Source organism: Terrapene carolina, unplaced genomic scaffold, assembly GCF_002925995.2.
Source record: "Terrapene carolina triunguis isolate 2854851 unplaced genomic scaffold, T_m_triunguis-2.0 Scaffold58, whole genome shotgun sequence".
Taxonomy (NCBI): domain Eukaryota; kingdom Metazoa; phylum Chordata; order Testudines; family Emydidae; genus Terrapene; species Terrapene triunguis.
The window spans coordinates 12,339,374-12,354,949 of record NW_020664409.1 but is presented as its reverse complement, the minus strand read 5'-3'; the positions used below and the strand labels follow the sequence as shown (position 1 = coordinate 12,354,949).

Sequence of the window (15,576 nt, the reverse complement as noted above, 5' to 3'; positions counted from 1 at the left end):
AAAATGTACCCAGTTCAGTAAGGCAGCCTCAATGCACAAATATTAATTATAGACTTACATTAGTAATCTAGTTTTGTAACCTGCTCTTAATTTCCTCCCTCACTTAATATTTTAATGGGACCCATAACTGCTGGCAGTAAGAATGTAAACAAGAGTCCCAACTCTCCATATGGAAACACAAAATCCTTTCAGGGAGAAGGAGAGAAGCAGCCCTGTCTTAGCTTTAATCTTCTGTTCTACTCAGTCACTAGAACAGAGGTATACCCCTAGCTATGCCAACCACAAAATCTAAAGCTGACTGACTGTTTTGTCTCTATGCCTGACAAGCTGCAAAGACAATGTTATGTCTTCTAGTGGTTTAAGGACAATTATTATGTACTCCTTGTCTTTTACACAAGACTGGTAGAGCAAGGAAACTCTCTGCAGTTTGTTGCCAGGTTTAAGACAAATGAACCACCATGTTATATTGATATCCAACTCCCAATGGAGCTGAATGGTGCAAGGATTACTCGGCTTGACAAACAAAGCAGCCTCCTGCTCAGTCACATGAAGACTTCGGATGAGAATTTATTGTTGGCCTGGTAGCATCTCTTAGCTCCTCGTCAATAGGGCTCTCTTTACCAGCTAACAAGTTATAATACACTTTGCCTTGTCTATACATGTTTTAAACCATTAGTTAAAACGTGAACATGTTTCCAAAAAAACAACCCCCTCTTCCCGCCCCCAGAAACACCTTTTCCTTAGTCGTGACAAGTATTGTAGGTGTGTCATTGCTCTCCCTGTGCGGATTCTTATGGGATGGATCAGAATTGGTTAACATTCCCTTCTCTCCATTTCTCCCTGCATCAACTCAGTCTGTACCCTTTGAGAGGAGTGGGACAAATAAACGGTGGTTTTACAGTGAGCTGAAAAGTTTTATTCATTGATCCCAATGCTCAGTGCCTGTCGCCATTACCACATTACATGGAGAGGCTTCCATTACCCACACTTGTTGCCTTTTCAGCCCTTCCCCAAAAGCAATGCATCTGGGGACACACAATGTGTCCAGCTTCCAGCCAGGACAGTGGGAATGGGTGGAGTGCACATGGAGATGGAAGAGACAAAAAGGTCAGTGACCGCCCCAGTGACCAGTATATCAAGCAAGAAGGGGCATCCCATTTTGTCTTCTCAGTGTCTCTGGCGTTTCTAAGGCACCTGTCACCAGGCCAGATAAAAACCTTATAATTTAAAAGCTAAATTACCAAGTGGGAAGATGAAGAAATGTATCATGCTCCATACTTAAGGCTTTATGATGAGCCATTTGCCCCCATATACAATTCTTGACTCTCTTGTGCATATTGTTATGAGCAACTCTCGCCTCTTGTCTGCTTAATGGGGGTCTCAAGTGTATGTCAACCAGGCTACTTCATAACAGTTACATAAGTTTACCGTTCTTTTCCTGCCCTATTACATGGGCCAGGTTCCCTCACAGAGTTTGCGAGAATTCTTCTGTTGGAGGCAGCTTTCAGTGGAATGAGCAGGTTTGGGCCCTGGAACCCAAGATCCAGCCTGGATTTGAGACCTCTGCCAAAAGTTGGGCACATCTACCCAAAGGCCCTGAGTCTTCAAACTGGCTCCAGGACAGCCTGCTCTAGCGCAGCTCCAATTCAGCTGTGATGCCAGGGACTCCGCACAGCGGTGAGCAAACTTTTTGGCCCGAGGGCCACATCTGGGTATAGAAATTGTATGACAGGCCATGAATGCTCACGAAATTGGGGTTGGGGTGCGGGAGGGAGTGAGGGCTCTGGCTGGGGGTGTGGGCTTCGGGGTGGCACCAGAAATGGGGAGTCCAGGGTGCAGGAGGGAGCTCTGGGCTGGGGCGAGGGGCTGAGGGATCCGCCTGGGAGTGCAGGCTCTGGAGTGGGGCTGGGGATGAGGGGTTTGGAGTATGGGAGGAGGGCTCTGAGCTGGGGCAGGGAGTTGAGGTATGGGGGTGTGAGGGCTCTGGCTGGGGGTGTAGACTCTGGGGTGGGGCTGGGGCTAGGGATGAAGAGTTTGGGGTACAGGAGGGTGCTCTGGGCTGGGATCAAGGGGTTCAGAGGGCAGGAGAGGGATCAGGGCTGAGTTAAGGGGTTGGGGTGCAGGAGTTGCTCAGGGGTGCAGGCTCCAGGCAGCGCTTACCTCAAGCAGCTCCCAGAAGCAGTGGCATATCTCCCCTCCGGCTCCTACATGGAGGTGCAGCCAGCCAATGGGAGCTGTGAGGGCGGTGCTTGGGGCAGGGGCAGCATGCAGAGCGGAGCCCCCTAGCTGCCCCTGTGTGTAGGAGCCGGAAGGTGGACATGCCGCTGCTTCCAGGAGCCATGCGGAGCGGACCCCGACCCTGCTCCCCGGCTGGAGTGGGACAAGCCCCAGACCCCCGCCCCGCAGCGGGAGCTCAAGGGCTGGATTAAAACAGCCTGTGGGCCAGATCTGGCCCACAGCCCATAGTTTGTCCACCCTGCCTTAGCGCCTCTGTTCTTAAGGGGGTTCTTTAGTACAAAGGGGCTCTGTAGGAAAGTTAATTCAACCTCAAGCTAAGATTGGAGCTGAAGGTAGGCTATTTGCATGCCACCCAGTCCTCCCCACGTGACCCCTCCCTGAAAAGCGTTTTGTGCTGGTGTAGGAACAGAAAGGGACACCACCACCACAGAGGCAGCTGTTCCCCCTACCGCACATAGGTCTCCTTTACGTATGGATAAGGCTACATTTTAGTCACGGGTATTTTTAGTAAAAGTCACAGACAGGTCACGGGCAGTAAACAAAAATTCATGGCCCTTGACCTGTCCATGACTTTTACTAAAAATATCAGTGACTAAAACTTGAAGGGGGGGTTGCCCAGCGGCCCCACTGGTGCTGGGGAAGGGCAGCCTGGGTGCTGGGCACGCATGGGGGGCGGGGCGCGCACGGGTGGCAGCCTAGGTGCTGGGGAGGGGCACGCGTGGTTGGCAGGGCCAGCAGGCTCCCTACTTGACTCCGTGCCCCCCTTCTCCCACCCAGCTGCAGCAGAGTTTGGGTGTGGGAGGGGTTGGGGCACAAGACAGGGTGAGGTAGGCTCTGCTTACCTGGGGGGCTCCCCGGAAGCGGCGACATCCCCTCGCTCAGCTGCTAGGCGGAGGCGTGGCCAGGCAGCTCTGTGCGCGGCCTCCACCCAGGGTACCACCCCCACAACTCCCGTTGGCTGCCTCACCCAGTCTTGTGCCCCAACTCCCTCCCACACCCAAATTCTTCTGCCCCAGCAGCGGCCAGTGCACCTGGCACAGGGGCTGCCTGAGCTGCCCCTGAGCCAGGTGCACTGGCCACAGCAAAAGTCATGGAGACAAACTCGCAGCCTTACGTATGGATCACTGGGATCGGGAGCGATCTGGCCACCAGTTCTGAGTTACACACCCACATAATCACAAGTGCCTCCACTGAAGTCAATGGAATTACTCTAGATTTCCACTAGTGTAACAGTAGAATTAGGCCCAAGGTGCACTGAATTTACTATGTTTTCATACTGTCTTGATTAAACAGATCATCCCGCATTCTCATGTTGATTTTATGCACTGTTTGTTCCATGGATATATTTAGTGGGTGGATGATGTGGTAATTTTCACTGCATTTCCTGTTTAGAGTTTCTAATTGTAATTTCTTTGGTTAAACAAATGTATATTGGAACATCCCTAGCTACAGTTGTCTGCCAAGACATCCATTCAATACCTGTGCCCCACTGGGAAAAGTCAGGGAAGAGGTTAGAGTGAGGCACTGGATTTATAATAGAGCTAATCCATAACTGCAGCTTCTCATTTACGGCATTATGTTAATTTTATTTGGCTGCCATTACAGTAACAATGCAGCTTGTTCTTGTTTGAATATATACTAGATCAGCCAACTGTACCAAGCTATTTGCAGGGGCTGGTGTGTGCACGCGCATGTGTATGTAGAAGACATTAACAAAACCTCATTTGAAAGCAATGTCCATTGTATTAATTTTTTTTTCTATGTTTGATCAAATGGAAGGGTAATATTTTTGAGAACAATTGAATAGTAACTGATGCACTTTTAAAGTTTTTATAGTGTCAACAAGATCGGTCTCTGCTTGACTTTGTAGCTCACCTTTATTCATTTTTATTGTATTCAAAAGTTTAACACAAACTACAGTATTTGGGATTTCAAACCACCCACACAATAGAGAAAGCTCTTATCTCTCACACATACCTTCTTTCACGTACCTCCCTAGGGCAGAGTAAGAGTTTATTTACTCTGCAATAACTGATGTCAACCATCTAAAACTCCCTGCACTGTTGTTTGCTGTGTTACAAAAACCATACATTTGCCACAATGTGAGGAGTTTTAGATATGTTTGACAATTATTGCTGAGTAAATAGACTCTTGGGACCAGAGCCTCAGCTAGCATAAAACAGCATCAAGCCACTGAAGTCAAGAGAGCTACATGGATTTACACCATCTGAGGACCTGATCCTAATGCCTTCAGATTGATCAAGTTGTGTATTTGTAACTGTTTGCCAGTTTAAAACCTGCACTTGTATTGGTCAACTACAAATCTTTTGTGGGCTGCTACAAAAATCATACTAGTATCAATGCTCAAGGTAAGGCTCATATAGGAGCCTAGTGAACTAGAAGCAGGACTGGTACAGTCTGCAAAATACATTACCCAAGGCCCTTTCTGCACTACTGTTCAAATCTTGAGTCCAATCCTGCATTCCGAATGCACCCCAAACTCCCTGTGACATGAGTGGGACCTTCAGCATGCCAAGAATGCTGACTGGGTTCCTTATTAGAAAGAACCTTTCTTGTTAACAAGGTACTGACACTTGTTTCCCTGGTCAGAGACAAGCTATGTTAGCATGAGTTTGTAAAGTGACTGTAGAGCAAGTTGAGGGGGTGGAAAAGAATGAGCTGACGTAGCCTCAGCAGCCAAGTGAGAAAACAAACAATTACAACATATTTTTTTTTTTAATCTGACCTTATTTCTTGCATTGAATTCTCATGGAAATCTAGTAGAGCTTGAAACTAGATTAGAAATATGAAGTCCCTCTGCCCACACAAATAATTAAATTGTTTTCATGCATTAAATATCCACTTGGCAGGGGAATGGGGATAGCTGAGTTGTAAATGAGGAAAACAGATAAACACAAAAGAACATAAGAACGGCCATACTGGGTCAGACCAAAGGTCCATTAAGCCCAGTATCCTGTCCTCTGACAGTGGCTAATGGCAGGTGCCCCCAAGGGAATGAACAGACAGGTGTAATCATCAAGTGATCCATGCCCTGTCACCCAACCCCAGCTTCTGGCAAACAGAGGCTAGGGACACCATTCCTGCCTATCCTGGCTAATAGATTCATGGAAGATAGCCATTGATGGACCTATCTAGCTCCCTTTTGAACCCCGCTATAGTATTAGCCTTCACAACCCCTCTGGCAAGGAGTTCCAGAGGTTGACAGTGCATTGTGTGAAAAAATACTTTCTTGTGTTTGTTTTAAACCTGCTACCTATTAATTTCATTTGGTGGCCCCTTGTTCTTGTATTATGAGAAGGAGTAAATAACACTTCCTTATTTATTTTCTCTATACCACTCATGATTTTATAGACCTCTATCATCATATCCCCCTTTAGTCGCCTCTTTTACAAGCTGAAAAGTCCCAGTCTTATTAATCTCTCCTCTTATGAAAACCATTCTATACTCCTAATCATTTTTCTTGCTCTTTTCAGAAAAGCTGTGTGTCATTTATATAGTGTATTAAACTTTTCATTTGGCTAGAAGAGGAATGATGCTGAGCTTCTAATGAATTAGGAAATCCAATTTGTTGTCATATGTCCCCCCACGACCACCTCAGACTAATATTCCCTTCTCAGGCCTCAACAGAACAAGCTTCTATCTCCCAGTCAATTAAAGAGAAGTAGTAGTGATCAGCACCAAAGGGAGTCCTGATGTGGGAAAGCTGAAGTGTGGGTCCTACATTGTTAGTACAAAAGGGGAAGAAAAAGGACTGGCCCACTCCTCTAGTGTCGTAGGGTGACCAGACGTCCCGATTTTATCGGGACTGTCCCGATATTTGCTTGTTTGTCCCGCGTCCCGACCAATGTTAGGTCGGGACACTGGACAAACAAGCAAATGCTCCAGAGCCCGGAAGTGCTCGTGGCCCCCCCCCCCGACTCCGCCTCCTCCTTCCCCCATTGGCTCCCTCCCCAAATCCCCGCCTCTTCCCCAGGCTCACCATTCCTCCTCCCTCCACAAGCGCTGGAGGGAGGCCCTGGAGACGCAGGGGGAAGCACGGGGCTGGGGTGAGAGAGAGTCCGGCCTGGCCTCGAGCGCAGGCAGGACTCAGTCGGGCAGTACCTGGAGGGAGAGTGGGGGGGGCGGCCGGCGGGGCCAGGCGGCAGCTGTTCTCCCCCCCCCCCCCCCCCCCCGGGCAGCGGGACTCGGGAGCAGCTTATAGTCAGTTTCACTGTTTCCCCTGCATAGTCAATTTCCTGTTTCCCCTGCACAGTCAATTTCCTCTTTTGTTCCTGTGGCTCTTTCACACAACAGGGCAGAGAAACACATTTAAACTAGAAAGTGCAACCGCGCAGCTACTGAAACTGGCAGAGGACTCAGAAGATGGAAACTGAAACTACTTTTAATTCTTTATCAACTATACTGCAGGTTGATGGTGTCCCTTCAATAAAAGCATCCACTCACATCCCTTCAGAAGAGACAATTGACTAAGATTAGCACAGCCTGAGACTTTGCTTTTACACTGAAGAGAAGTTGAGGCATCATTTTCCCCACTTGACTACTTTTTTGATTAATAAATCACTGGAACAGTAATCCCCTACAGATATACTGATGCGATGACCAAGTTTAGTTAGACACAGTGCTTTCAGCAGCATATATCTAAGCTAAGCACGGACTGCTGCCCTTTGAACAGGACTGATCTAGTGATGTGTGAATAAACTTGAACTGACACAGGCATGAAAAAGCCACAGAAGGGGTTTCTTATGACTTGGCCCACCAGTGGTGTTCACATGACTGCACAGATCTAACAGTCTGGGAACCAAATTTGCATTGTAGAAGGAAGATGTAACAGATCTCCCGTCCAGCTTCAGTGATAGGGGGTAGGCAACAATCAGGAGCTCTCGCACTCACCCCTTCCCCACACTCTCTTCTTTTACACATGTATGAACTGAAAAAACCACTCTGGGCTTGCCACTGCCTGGCTTCTAGTGTATTTATTTCCATCCGTGTGAGTGAGTGTAAGTGAATATACAAGATTCTAGGTAGTGGAGAATCCGGCCCAGGGTGGCCTGAAGTCACAAAGCAAGTCAGCGACAAAGCCAGCAACAAGCCACAGAAGTTTTGACCTCGCTCCTCCCCCTTCCCTCCTAAATGCCGCAAGCCAGCTGATGGCCGCGGGCAGGAGGCAGGGGAAGACTCTTATCCGCGGGGTCTGCCAGCAGGCGGGAGGCACTGGGGGGGGGGGACGGACGTAGGGGAGCTGATAGGGGGGCTGCCAGCTGTGGACAAAGCATGCAGCCAAACGACATTATAGCGAAGCATTGCACAACTTTAAATGGAGCATGTTCTGTAATTGAGCAGGGACACAAGATCGAAACAATTTAAGCCAGAGGATGTTAAGTGGGGAGTTACTGTATCTAAGCATGCCTTCGATTACAGTGTCAGAACTCAATCTTTCCAAAATGGATAGATGTGCACGTGTCCCTGTTCAATAAGGGCATGAAACGGCCGGCTAAAGCTAAGTCTTGAAGACACATCTGGAGATGAAGACCTAGGCATGGTACAATATTTGGGTTTCCTTTTAAATCAAAGGACTCAAGTAGTACGTTGGCACAAGATTCTGTGCCACACCCCCAAGATGTGCAATACTGAACTTGCAGCCCAGGGAGAGAGAAGGCTAAGGGGACTTTTAAACCATTTTTGCACCCTCCCATTCCTGTGATGTTCCGGGTACTAGAGAAGCCCCTGGTGTAACTTTGAGGAGACAGACCCTCCCCAGGCCTGCCTAGGTTACAGCAGTCTCCTCAGACGGCCCTATGGGCCACATTGCTGTGGTCTTTCCCCCAGCATGCTCCTCCCACCTCTGGCCTTCCCCCATACCATGGCTTTTGAGGGGGAGGCAGCCTTATGGCTATCTCCACCATTCCTGTGCCAGGGGAAGTCATGTAGAGGAGACTTTAGGGTCCTTGTACACTACTCTGACCCTTTTATACCACCCAGCAGGGTGGAGTGTCTCACCCTTAGTGCGTGTATATCCCCTTCCCAGGCCCTTAGTCTGTTTTAGACCTTTGAGATCACAAGAACCTCTGGCATAGGGATCGTTTCCTCTATGTATGTGCAGTCCCCATCCCTCCGTGACCATTGGATGCTACTGCAATGTGATTACTAGCACTAATAAAGGATTGGACAACCCAGGGCTCCGAAGACTTAATAAATGTGAAGATTTTACCTTGTCTTTGTATAAAAACCCTGAGCAGCGGGTTTGCACTCGAAACAGCCTTGAAGAAGTTATCATCATTATTAATAGGAAGAAGGTCCCCATGAACATCAGCATATCCAATCATCACCTCCATGCTGGATATGTGGTGGATGTGAAGAATGAGCTTGTAGAAGTCTTCAAACTTTCCTGGCTTGTAACGATCCAGAGAGAATCTTCGGAATTCTGCCCCAAACTACAATGGGAAACAGAAAGGACGTGAGTGGACGATGCTACAATTAAATAATCAGGTTGTGCTCAATTTAATAGAGCATTTGCCGTTTTCCTCTCCCCTGCACTGAACATGGCTGGACTGTGTCCTTCCAAGTCTACAGTTCCCAGATTATACTCTTGTAACAGGATTTGTATTATGCTAGAACAGACTACTTTGTAAAAATGTTATCCCTAGTACGAATCAATGCTTGTTTACAAGCTTCTTAAAGGGTCAGTTTAAAAAAAAAAAAAAAGGAATGTTTTTTTTTGTAAAAAAAATGGTACATTTCAACTAGAGCTAATAAAGCAAGATTCCGCTAGAACGGACATTTGAGTTCAACTGTTCAATAGCAGTGTCTCTGGTGTCTCTAAAATTACTCTTCTCAAACCAAAGTAGAGAAACATTTTTCATATCCAACTTCAAAAATAGCTAAATCAGCTGACTGGAGTCATTTAAAAAAAATCCACAAAAAGAACAGGAGTACTTGTGGCACCTTAGAGACTAATAAGTTTGTTAGTCTCTAAGGTGCCACAAGTACTCCTGTTCTTTTTGCAGATACAGACTAACACGGCTGCTACTCTGAAACCTTAAAAAAAATCCTTGACATTTCCCTATCAACAGCACAATGAACCTTAAAAAAAAAAAAAAAAAAAAGCCCACACAAGACATTTAGAGATGTGTTGTACAGAGTAGTCTTTCATTAAAAAGGGACATCAATTTCTACATGCTCTATAGCAGGGGTTCTCAAACTGGGGGTTGGGACCCTCATGGGGTCGCGAGGTTATTACATGGGGGAGGTCAGCCTCCACTCCAAACCCCGCTTTGCCTCCAGCATTTATAATGGTGGTAAATATATAAAAGTGTTTTTAATTTGGGGGGGATGGGAGGGAGGGTCGCACTCAGAGGCTTGCTATGTGAAAGGGGTCACCAGTCAGAAGTTTGAGAACCACTGCTCTATAGTTTCTTGGTATTCAAGTCCCAGGAGTAAAAGTTCTTCAGATTCCAAGTGAGTTGTTATAGGTTTTTGAATTCTGCCACTCCATTAAATCAATTTTTATGGCTGGCTAAAGAGCTAAAATTTTTGTGAGATATACAAAGTTTCACATGTTCTCACTCTGATCCACAGCAGCAGTTGAAAGGAATACTGTTAATTTAAGTCTGACCCAAAACAATTGCATAAAGAACAGCTGTTAGAACACTTAAAACCCCAAACAGAAAATTTTCCACACTTGCTTCCTAAATACCAATGAAAACAATTCTTACACAAATAAACACTCCCCGGCAGTGTCAGAAATGAAGACATTGTTAAGAACATAAAAGGGGAACTGACCAAATAAAAGTGAAACTAGTCTCACTGATTGTGGAAACTGGAATCCAATATACTTTCACTTTTACTAATCTATGGGGCTGTTACATAGTTTAAAAAATTCTAAGTGGGAGTCTTACACTTGTCCCGGCACATTGGGTAAAGGGGCCGGAGTGGCATAAAGGGGTTTAAAAGAGCCATATCCAGCTGGCAAAAATTCCTCAGAGCCTGAACTGCAGACTGCCTTCAGAGGACTCCTCACAAGCCCTGGTGTTGAGGGTGTTCTCCAGCAGGAAGGTCGTGGCCACAGCATGAGGATATTCCAGTCAGTTTTACCGCCCCTGGGCAGCTGGTTACAGGCTGCTATAACTTGTGCAGTTCTACAGAACTAAGTTTACACTGGCAGACATTCTGGCTCGTGAACCAGTTCAGGATGGGGAAGGCACAAGGGAGGCTTAAACAACCTTAGCCTCCCTTCCCCTGCAAATTCAGTATTACCCCCCCTTAGAGGTGCAGCACAGAATCTCACTCCCTATGTTGTAAAGTTGAGAGTCACTATCCCTTATGGAATTCAATTGAGAATGATACCTTTGTTAGAATTGTTAGTCCAATCTCTAGAATTCTAAACTAGGATTTCATTTTCCACTAAATTTTATGTGGGGAGGAGGGGAGAAGGGGAAAGGGTTGTGTTTTTTTTGTTTTTAAGAGTAATTTCTTGGTTTCATCTCTATTAAAATTCTATTGGATTTTTCCACAAGGATTTAGATACCAGCAGAGTGCTATTGCATTCAATGTTTAGAGAGAGGCCAAATGGATGTCCTGGTATAGAAGACAACTTAAGTTGAAGCTGTAAGCATTAATGATCACTTCAGCCCCAGTTGCAGACAGGGCTTTGGAGCTGTGCTCCAGCTCGAGGCAAAAAACCTGCAGCTCCACTGCTCCATGCTCCAGCTCCGGGCTTCGCTCCAAAGCCCTGGTTGCAGATTCATCCCTTCTCTGCCACCCCAAGAAATGTCTGACAGAGCCCTAAGGATTTACCCTCATCTTACCTCCCGTTGCCCGCTAGGGACACTGAAACCAGCCTCTCTTTTTGCAACATAGGTTGATCAGTAAAGCTGGCCAGAGGACAATTCCATTTCACAGCAACTTCCAAAGTTTCCAAGTGTTTCTGTTCCCCACTGGAACAAATACAAAACTTTTCTAATATTTTTGCATAAGCGAAATGGTGTCAAAACGCTGGGTTTCAGATCCAAACCTGAGCTTTTCAATTGGGGAAGGAGTGCGTGAGCACGTATGTAGCCTGGTGGGAAGGGCACCGCCTGGGATGTGGGAGATCCACATTCAAATCCCTGCTCTGCCTGACTGAGCAGAGCTCTTCATCCCAGATCACTCTGAATCAGACAGAACAGAGATTGAACCTGGTCTTCTAATATCCCTAACCACCAAGCTAAGGAGAGAGAAGGGGTAAGCAGGTGTGTCTCCTCCCCTCCCTTCCTTCCAGACAAAAACTCTGTTGAAATCAACATGTTTCCTTGAAACATTTTGGCTTCACCAAAACAGCACAGTTCAACTAGACTTCAGTTTCAAAAAATGAAAGTGTGTCTCCAGGCTTCTAACAGAGTATGGTAAAACAGACACTAAAGAAAGCATCTGCCCATTTTAATTCTGTAGGTATTAAAAGGAGCCTCAACCCTGAACTTTGGGGGAAGTTTTGATCTGCACTCAAACTCAGGCCCATCTCGAATAAGTCAAGGTTTTTCAGTCAAGTTTCTTTTTGACTATTACTGTAAACCAGAATTAGTCAGTACAGGCTCAAAAAACACCCATTAAAGCAGGGGTCTCAAACTCAATTTACCTTAGGGCCAGTGCCGGTCCTCAAATCCTCCCAGCGGGCCAATAATGTCACTGAAGATGGCGTTCACGCCACCTCCCAGCCCGTTTCCCACCCTTTTCCCTTGCACCCTTGGCCTCATGCCGCCCCGGCTGACTCTGCCCGGAGACTAGTGATGCTGCCTCCATGGCTGACTCTGCCCAGCAACTAATGATGCTGCCTCCATGGCTGACTCTGCCCAGCAACTAACGATGGTTTCTCTGTCCCTCTCCCCCAGCCAATGGGAGCTGCGGGGGGCAGCGCCTGCAGCAGACAACCAGCAGCGTGGCTGCATGGGTCTCTCTGCCACAGCTCTGCCGGCAACAGCAGGGATAGGGAACCGCTTGCAGGGAGCCGAGCTGCCTGAGGTGAATGACACATTGCCGAGTGCAATCTCTGGGAGGGTCCCAAGCAGGGCCACCCCAACCCATACGCAAAGTACTCAGCTGCGTGGGGCACCGAATTTCCTTGTGCCCTGCGCAGCTGTGTATTGCTCCAGCCCCTGCCCCACCTCTTCCCCATGGTCCCTGCTCTGCCCCCACTCCACCCCACCCCCAAAGCCTCCGCCCCTGCCGCGCCCCAGCCCCACCCCACCCCCAAAGCCCCCACCCCTGCTCCGCCCCAGCCCCACCCCACCCCCAAAGCCCCCACCCCTGCTCCGCCCCAGCCCCACATCTTCCCGCCCCTGCTCCACCCCAACCCCGCCCCCACTCCCCTGAGGACTGCAGCAGGGCCAGGCCTGCACTCACTTGTGGCAGGAAGTGCAGCAATCCGGCCCCAGTCGCACCGCCGATGAGTGCTGGGGGTGGTGGTTCCCCCTTGCCCCCCAAAGACCTGGTCCTCACTCCCCCCCCCCCCACAGTGGGGCTGCGTAGGGCCCCAGAATAGCTAGGGACGGCCCTGGTCCCAGGAGCAGCAGGATGGAGAAACGTTGGGGGGAGGGGCATGTGAATCTCTCCTGCCCGCTCCCCTCCCACCCCCCGCTTCGGCCAGCAGCCATGAGGGCCGGATGAAATAACTTTTTTAAAAGTTTCCGCGGGCCGCAGTGGGGAGGTTCTCGAGGCCGCAGATGGCCCACGGGCCGGGACTTTGAGACCCCTCCATTAAAGGGTCCTCCTCTACCCCATACACAATTTGTTCTTCAAAAATCCAAGAATTTTTTGTTTAATTAAATGAAGTTCCTGGTTAAGACAACTTGCTCTGTGCAAGTCACTCCAACCCAATCTTTGTTATAGTTAAGACAGCCCAATGATAACATTAATGCAGGTATGAAATAATATTGTTGATCCTGAAGCAGTGGAAATTATTAACTTTGGTTGGGATTGTGCTCCTAAATTACTTAAGTGCTTTTTAAAAATCCTGTCCTTTGATCATGGCCTAGCCCTGATGCTAATTTAAATGCTTATTTAAGCAAATACAACAACAAATTAAGCTGCTTGTTTATAATATGAACAGCTGGGTCTAATTTAGATTTCAATTCAGACTACCCATCCAAATGCACAAAAGCCAAAACAAAGTAGACCCAATTTCAATGGAGTCAAAACTGCTGTTCAAACTTTCCAAGTTTGAGTGGCATGTTACTTCCACTGACACGTAGTTTAAAATGTTACTCATTCTAATGCAGGTTAATACAAATGAGTACATGGCAGTGTTTTTAGTGGAAAGAAGTTGATTACACATTCTTTTCTGTTAGATTCAGATAAGTATTACATGCCACCAGTTTAGGTGGAACTGAGTAATGACACATTAAACTCAAGTGACAAGAATAAAACATTTTCCAATTGCAATTAAAGTTAGCCACACCTTCTATTCCACAAATTCAGGATTATTTGAATCTAAAAAATAGCAGCGACAGACCAACATACTGTTGATTAAGTGCCAATTGATCCAAATTTGTTTCACTATTACTTGTTAGGCATCATGAACGTTTATGGTGCTATACAGATAAACACAGATTTCCTACTCTAAACAGATTACAATCTAAGGTCATGATCCCACAAACTGATCCACCCATGTAGATCTTTATGCATATGCAAAGCCCCGCTGATTTCAATGGAACATCAAACAGGTATAAGAGTCCACTCTCATGGACCCAGTTGCAGAATCAGGGGCATCAGGTGACTGATCCCACTGAAGTCAAAGAGATTACTCACATGAGGTAGTAACAGAACTACTGACATAAGCATGTGAGAAACAAGGTGGGTAAGGCAATATCATTTATTGGACCAACTACTGTTGGTGAAAGAAGTACACAGAGCTCTTCTTCAGGCAGCTGGATGTAGCTCGCAAGCTTGTCTCTTTCACCAACAGAAATTGGTCCAATAAAAGACATTCCCTCGCCTACCTTGTCTCTCATGCACTGGGACCAACACGGCTCAAACTACACTGCAGTAAGTGTAAGTCTAAATTAAGACAAGAACACCATAAGGGGATGGTGCAGGAAGGAGTAAGAGAAGGGAAGTTGCTGGGGAGAAGAACAAGTTTTAAGAGGTAATGAAGGGTTTGGTTGTTTTTTTTTATTATTTTTTAAAAGGTCGGTGATAGATATTAGAGTAATTTGGTAGATTAAGTTACACTGGGATATACAAAGACTACAGCACTATTGCCAATGGGTTCCTTTCAGAGAAAAAAGCTTCCGCAAATGATAGACTAGTCATCCTCCCTAATGAAGCTGATAAACAGTATCACTGTAATAATAGATTTCACAGTAGCACACAACTTGAACAATCAGTACTTCATTGTATTCAACCATGAAGACTTTTTCTAGATAGCCTCCCCTTTCCCTGTGTATCTTCCAGGAACTCGAATTCTAACTGCTTTTAAAGATAGCAAAGCAGATAGTTCAAGATGACTAAGATAAAAGTAAATGTTAGAGATAGCACATCAGACAAAGAGAAACAAGAACTGAGACTCCACTGAGAGCCACCACCAGAACAATCCTTCGTTAGAGAAAACTAATCTACTTATTAGAATGTTAGTTTATTGAACAATGAATTACAGTAGTGTACTTTGACCTACTTACCTAATGCATATATTCCAACTGATATTGCAGAAGTTGAAGTGGGAGGAGGAACAAAGGGGATTAAAGATAATTTAGTCTGACAGGGCTACCAATGACTAACAAAACAGAGAGAATTGCAAATGTTTGCTTTTCAAACAATGTATCCTGTCCTAAGATCCTTCTAAAGATCAGCCAGCCATTAGCTTGACTATTTGCAATTACAAACAGCAAAAAGTACCCAAACTAAGCTACATAGGAACTCTGGTATATTTCCATAATAAAGGAATGCCAAGAACAATAAAATAACCACCAAAGTGGAAAAGGCCAAGAGCTCTGAAAATATATGTGTAGTTTATGGACAGAGCAATGAAAGCTGTTTCTGACTCACAGCTTCTTGACCCAACCGTAGGCTATTTCTCACCATGATCAACATAGGCTGCAAAAGCAAGCAAGCAACCCCAACACAAACACACATATACTAGTTTAAAATGTCCCATTCAAAATATTTATGGGAGAGTGAAAAAATGAAGCACTAAGTGCTACTTCCCTGCCTGACCTTAAAAGTTTATTGCTAGCTGTGAGTTTGGACAATTCTCTCTAATAAGACTTATAACCCCTTCAAAGACCAACATTTAGCAATAAACATGAATTATGTTAACCGCCTACTTCTCATGAAGCAGGATCTCAGATA

At 46.3% G+C, this 15,576-nt stretch overlaps 1 protein-coding gene across 1 annotated transcript in view; it reads right to left on the bottom strand.

Annotated features, from left to right (window-relative positions):
* PARD6G (par-6 family cell polarity regulator gamma) overlaps window positions 1-15,576 on the bottom strand; it is a 95,295-nt gene that overhangs the window by 65,454 nt on the left and 14,265 nt on the right. Inside the window, exon 2 of the mRNA XM_026647319.1 lies at window positions 8,468-8,690. Within this exon, the coding sequence (XP_026503104.1) occupies window positions 8,468-8,690 (223 nt within the window). The remainder of the gene's footprint in view (window positions 1-8,467; window positions 8,691-15,576) is intronic.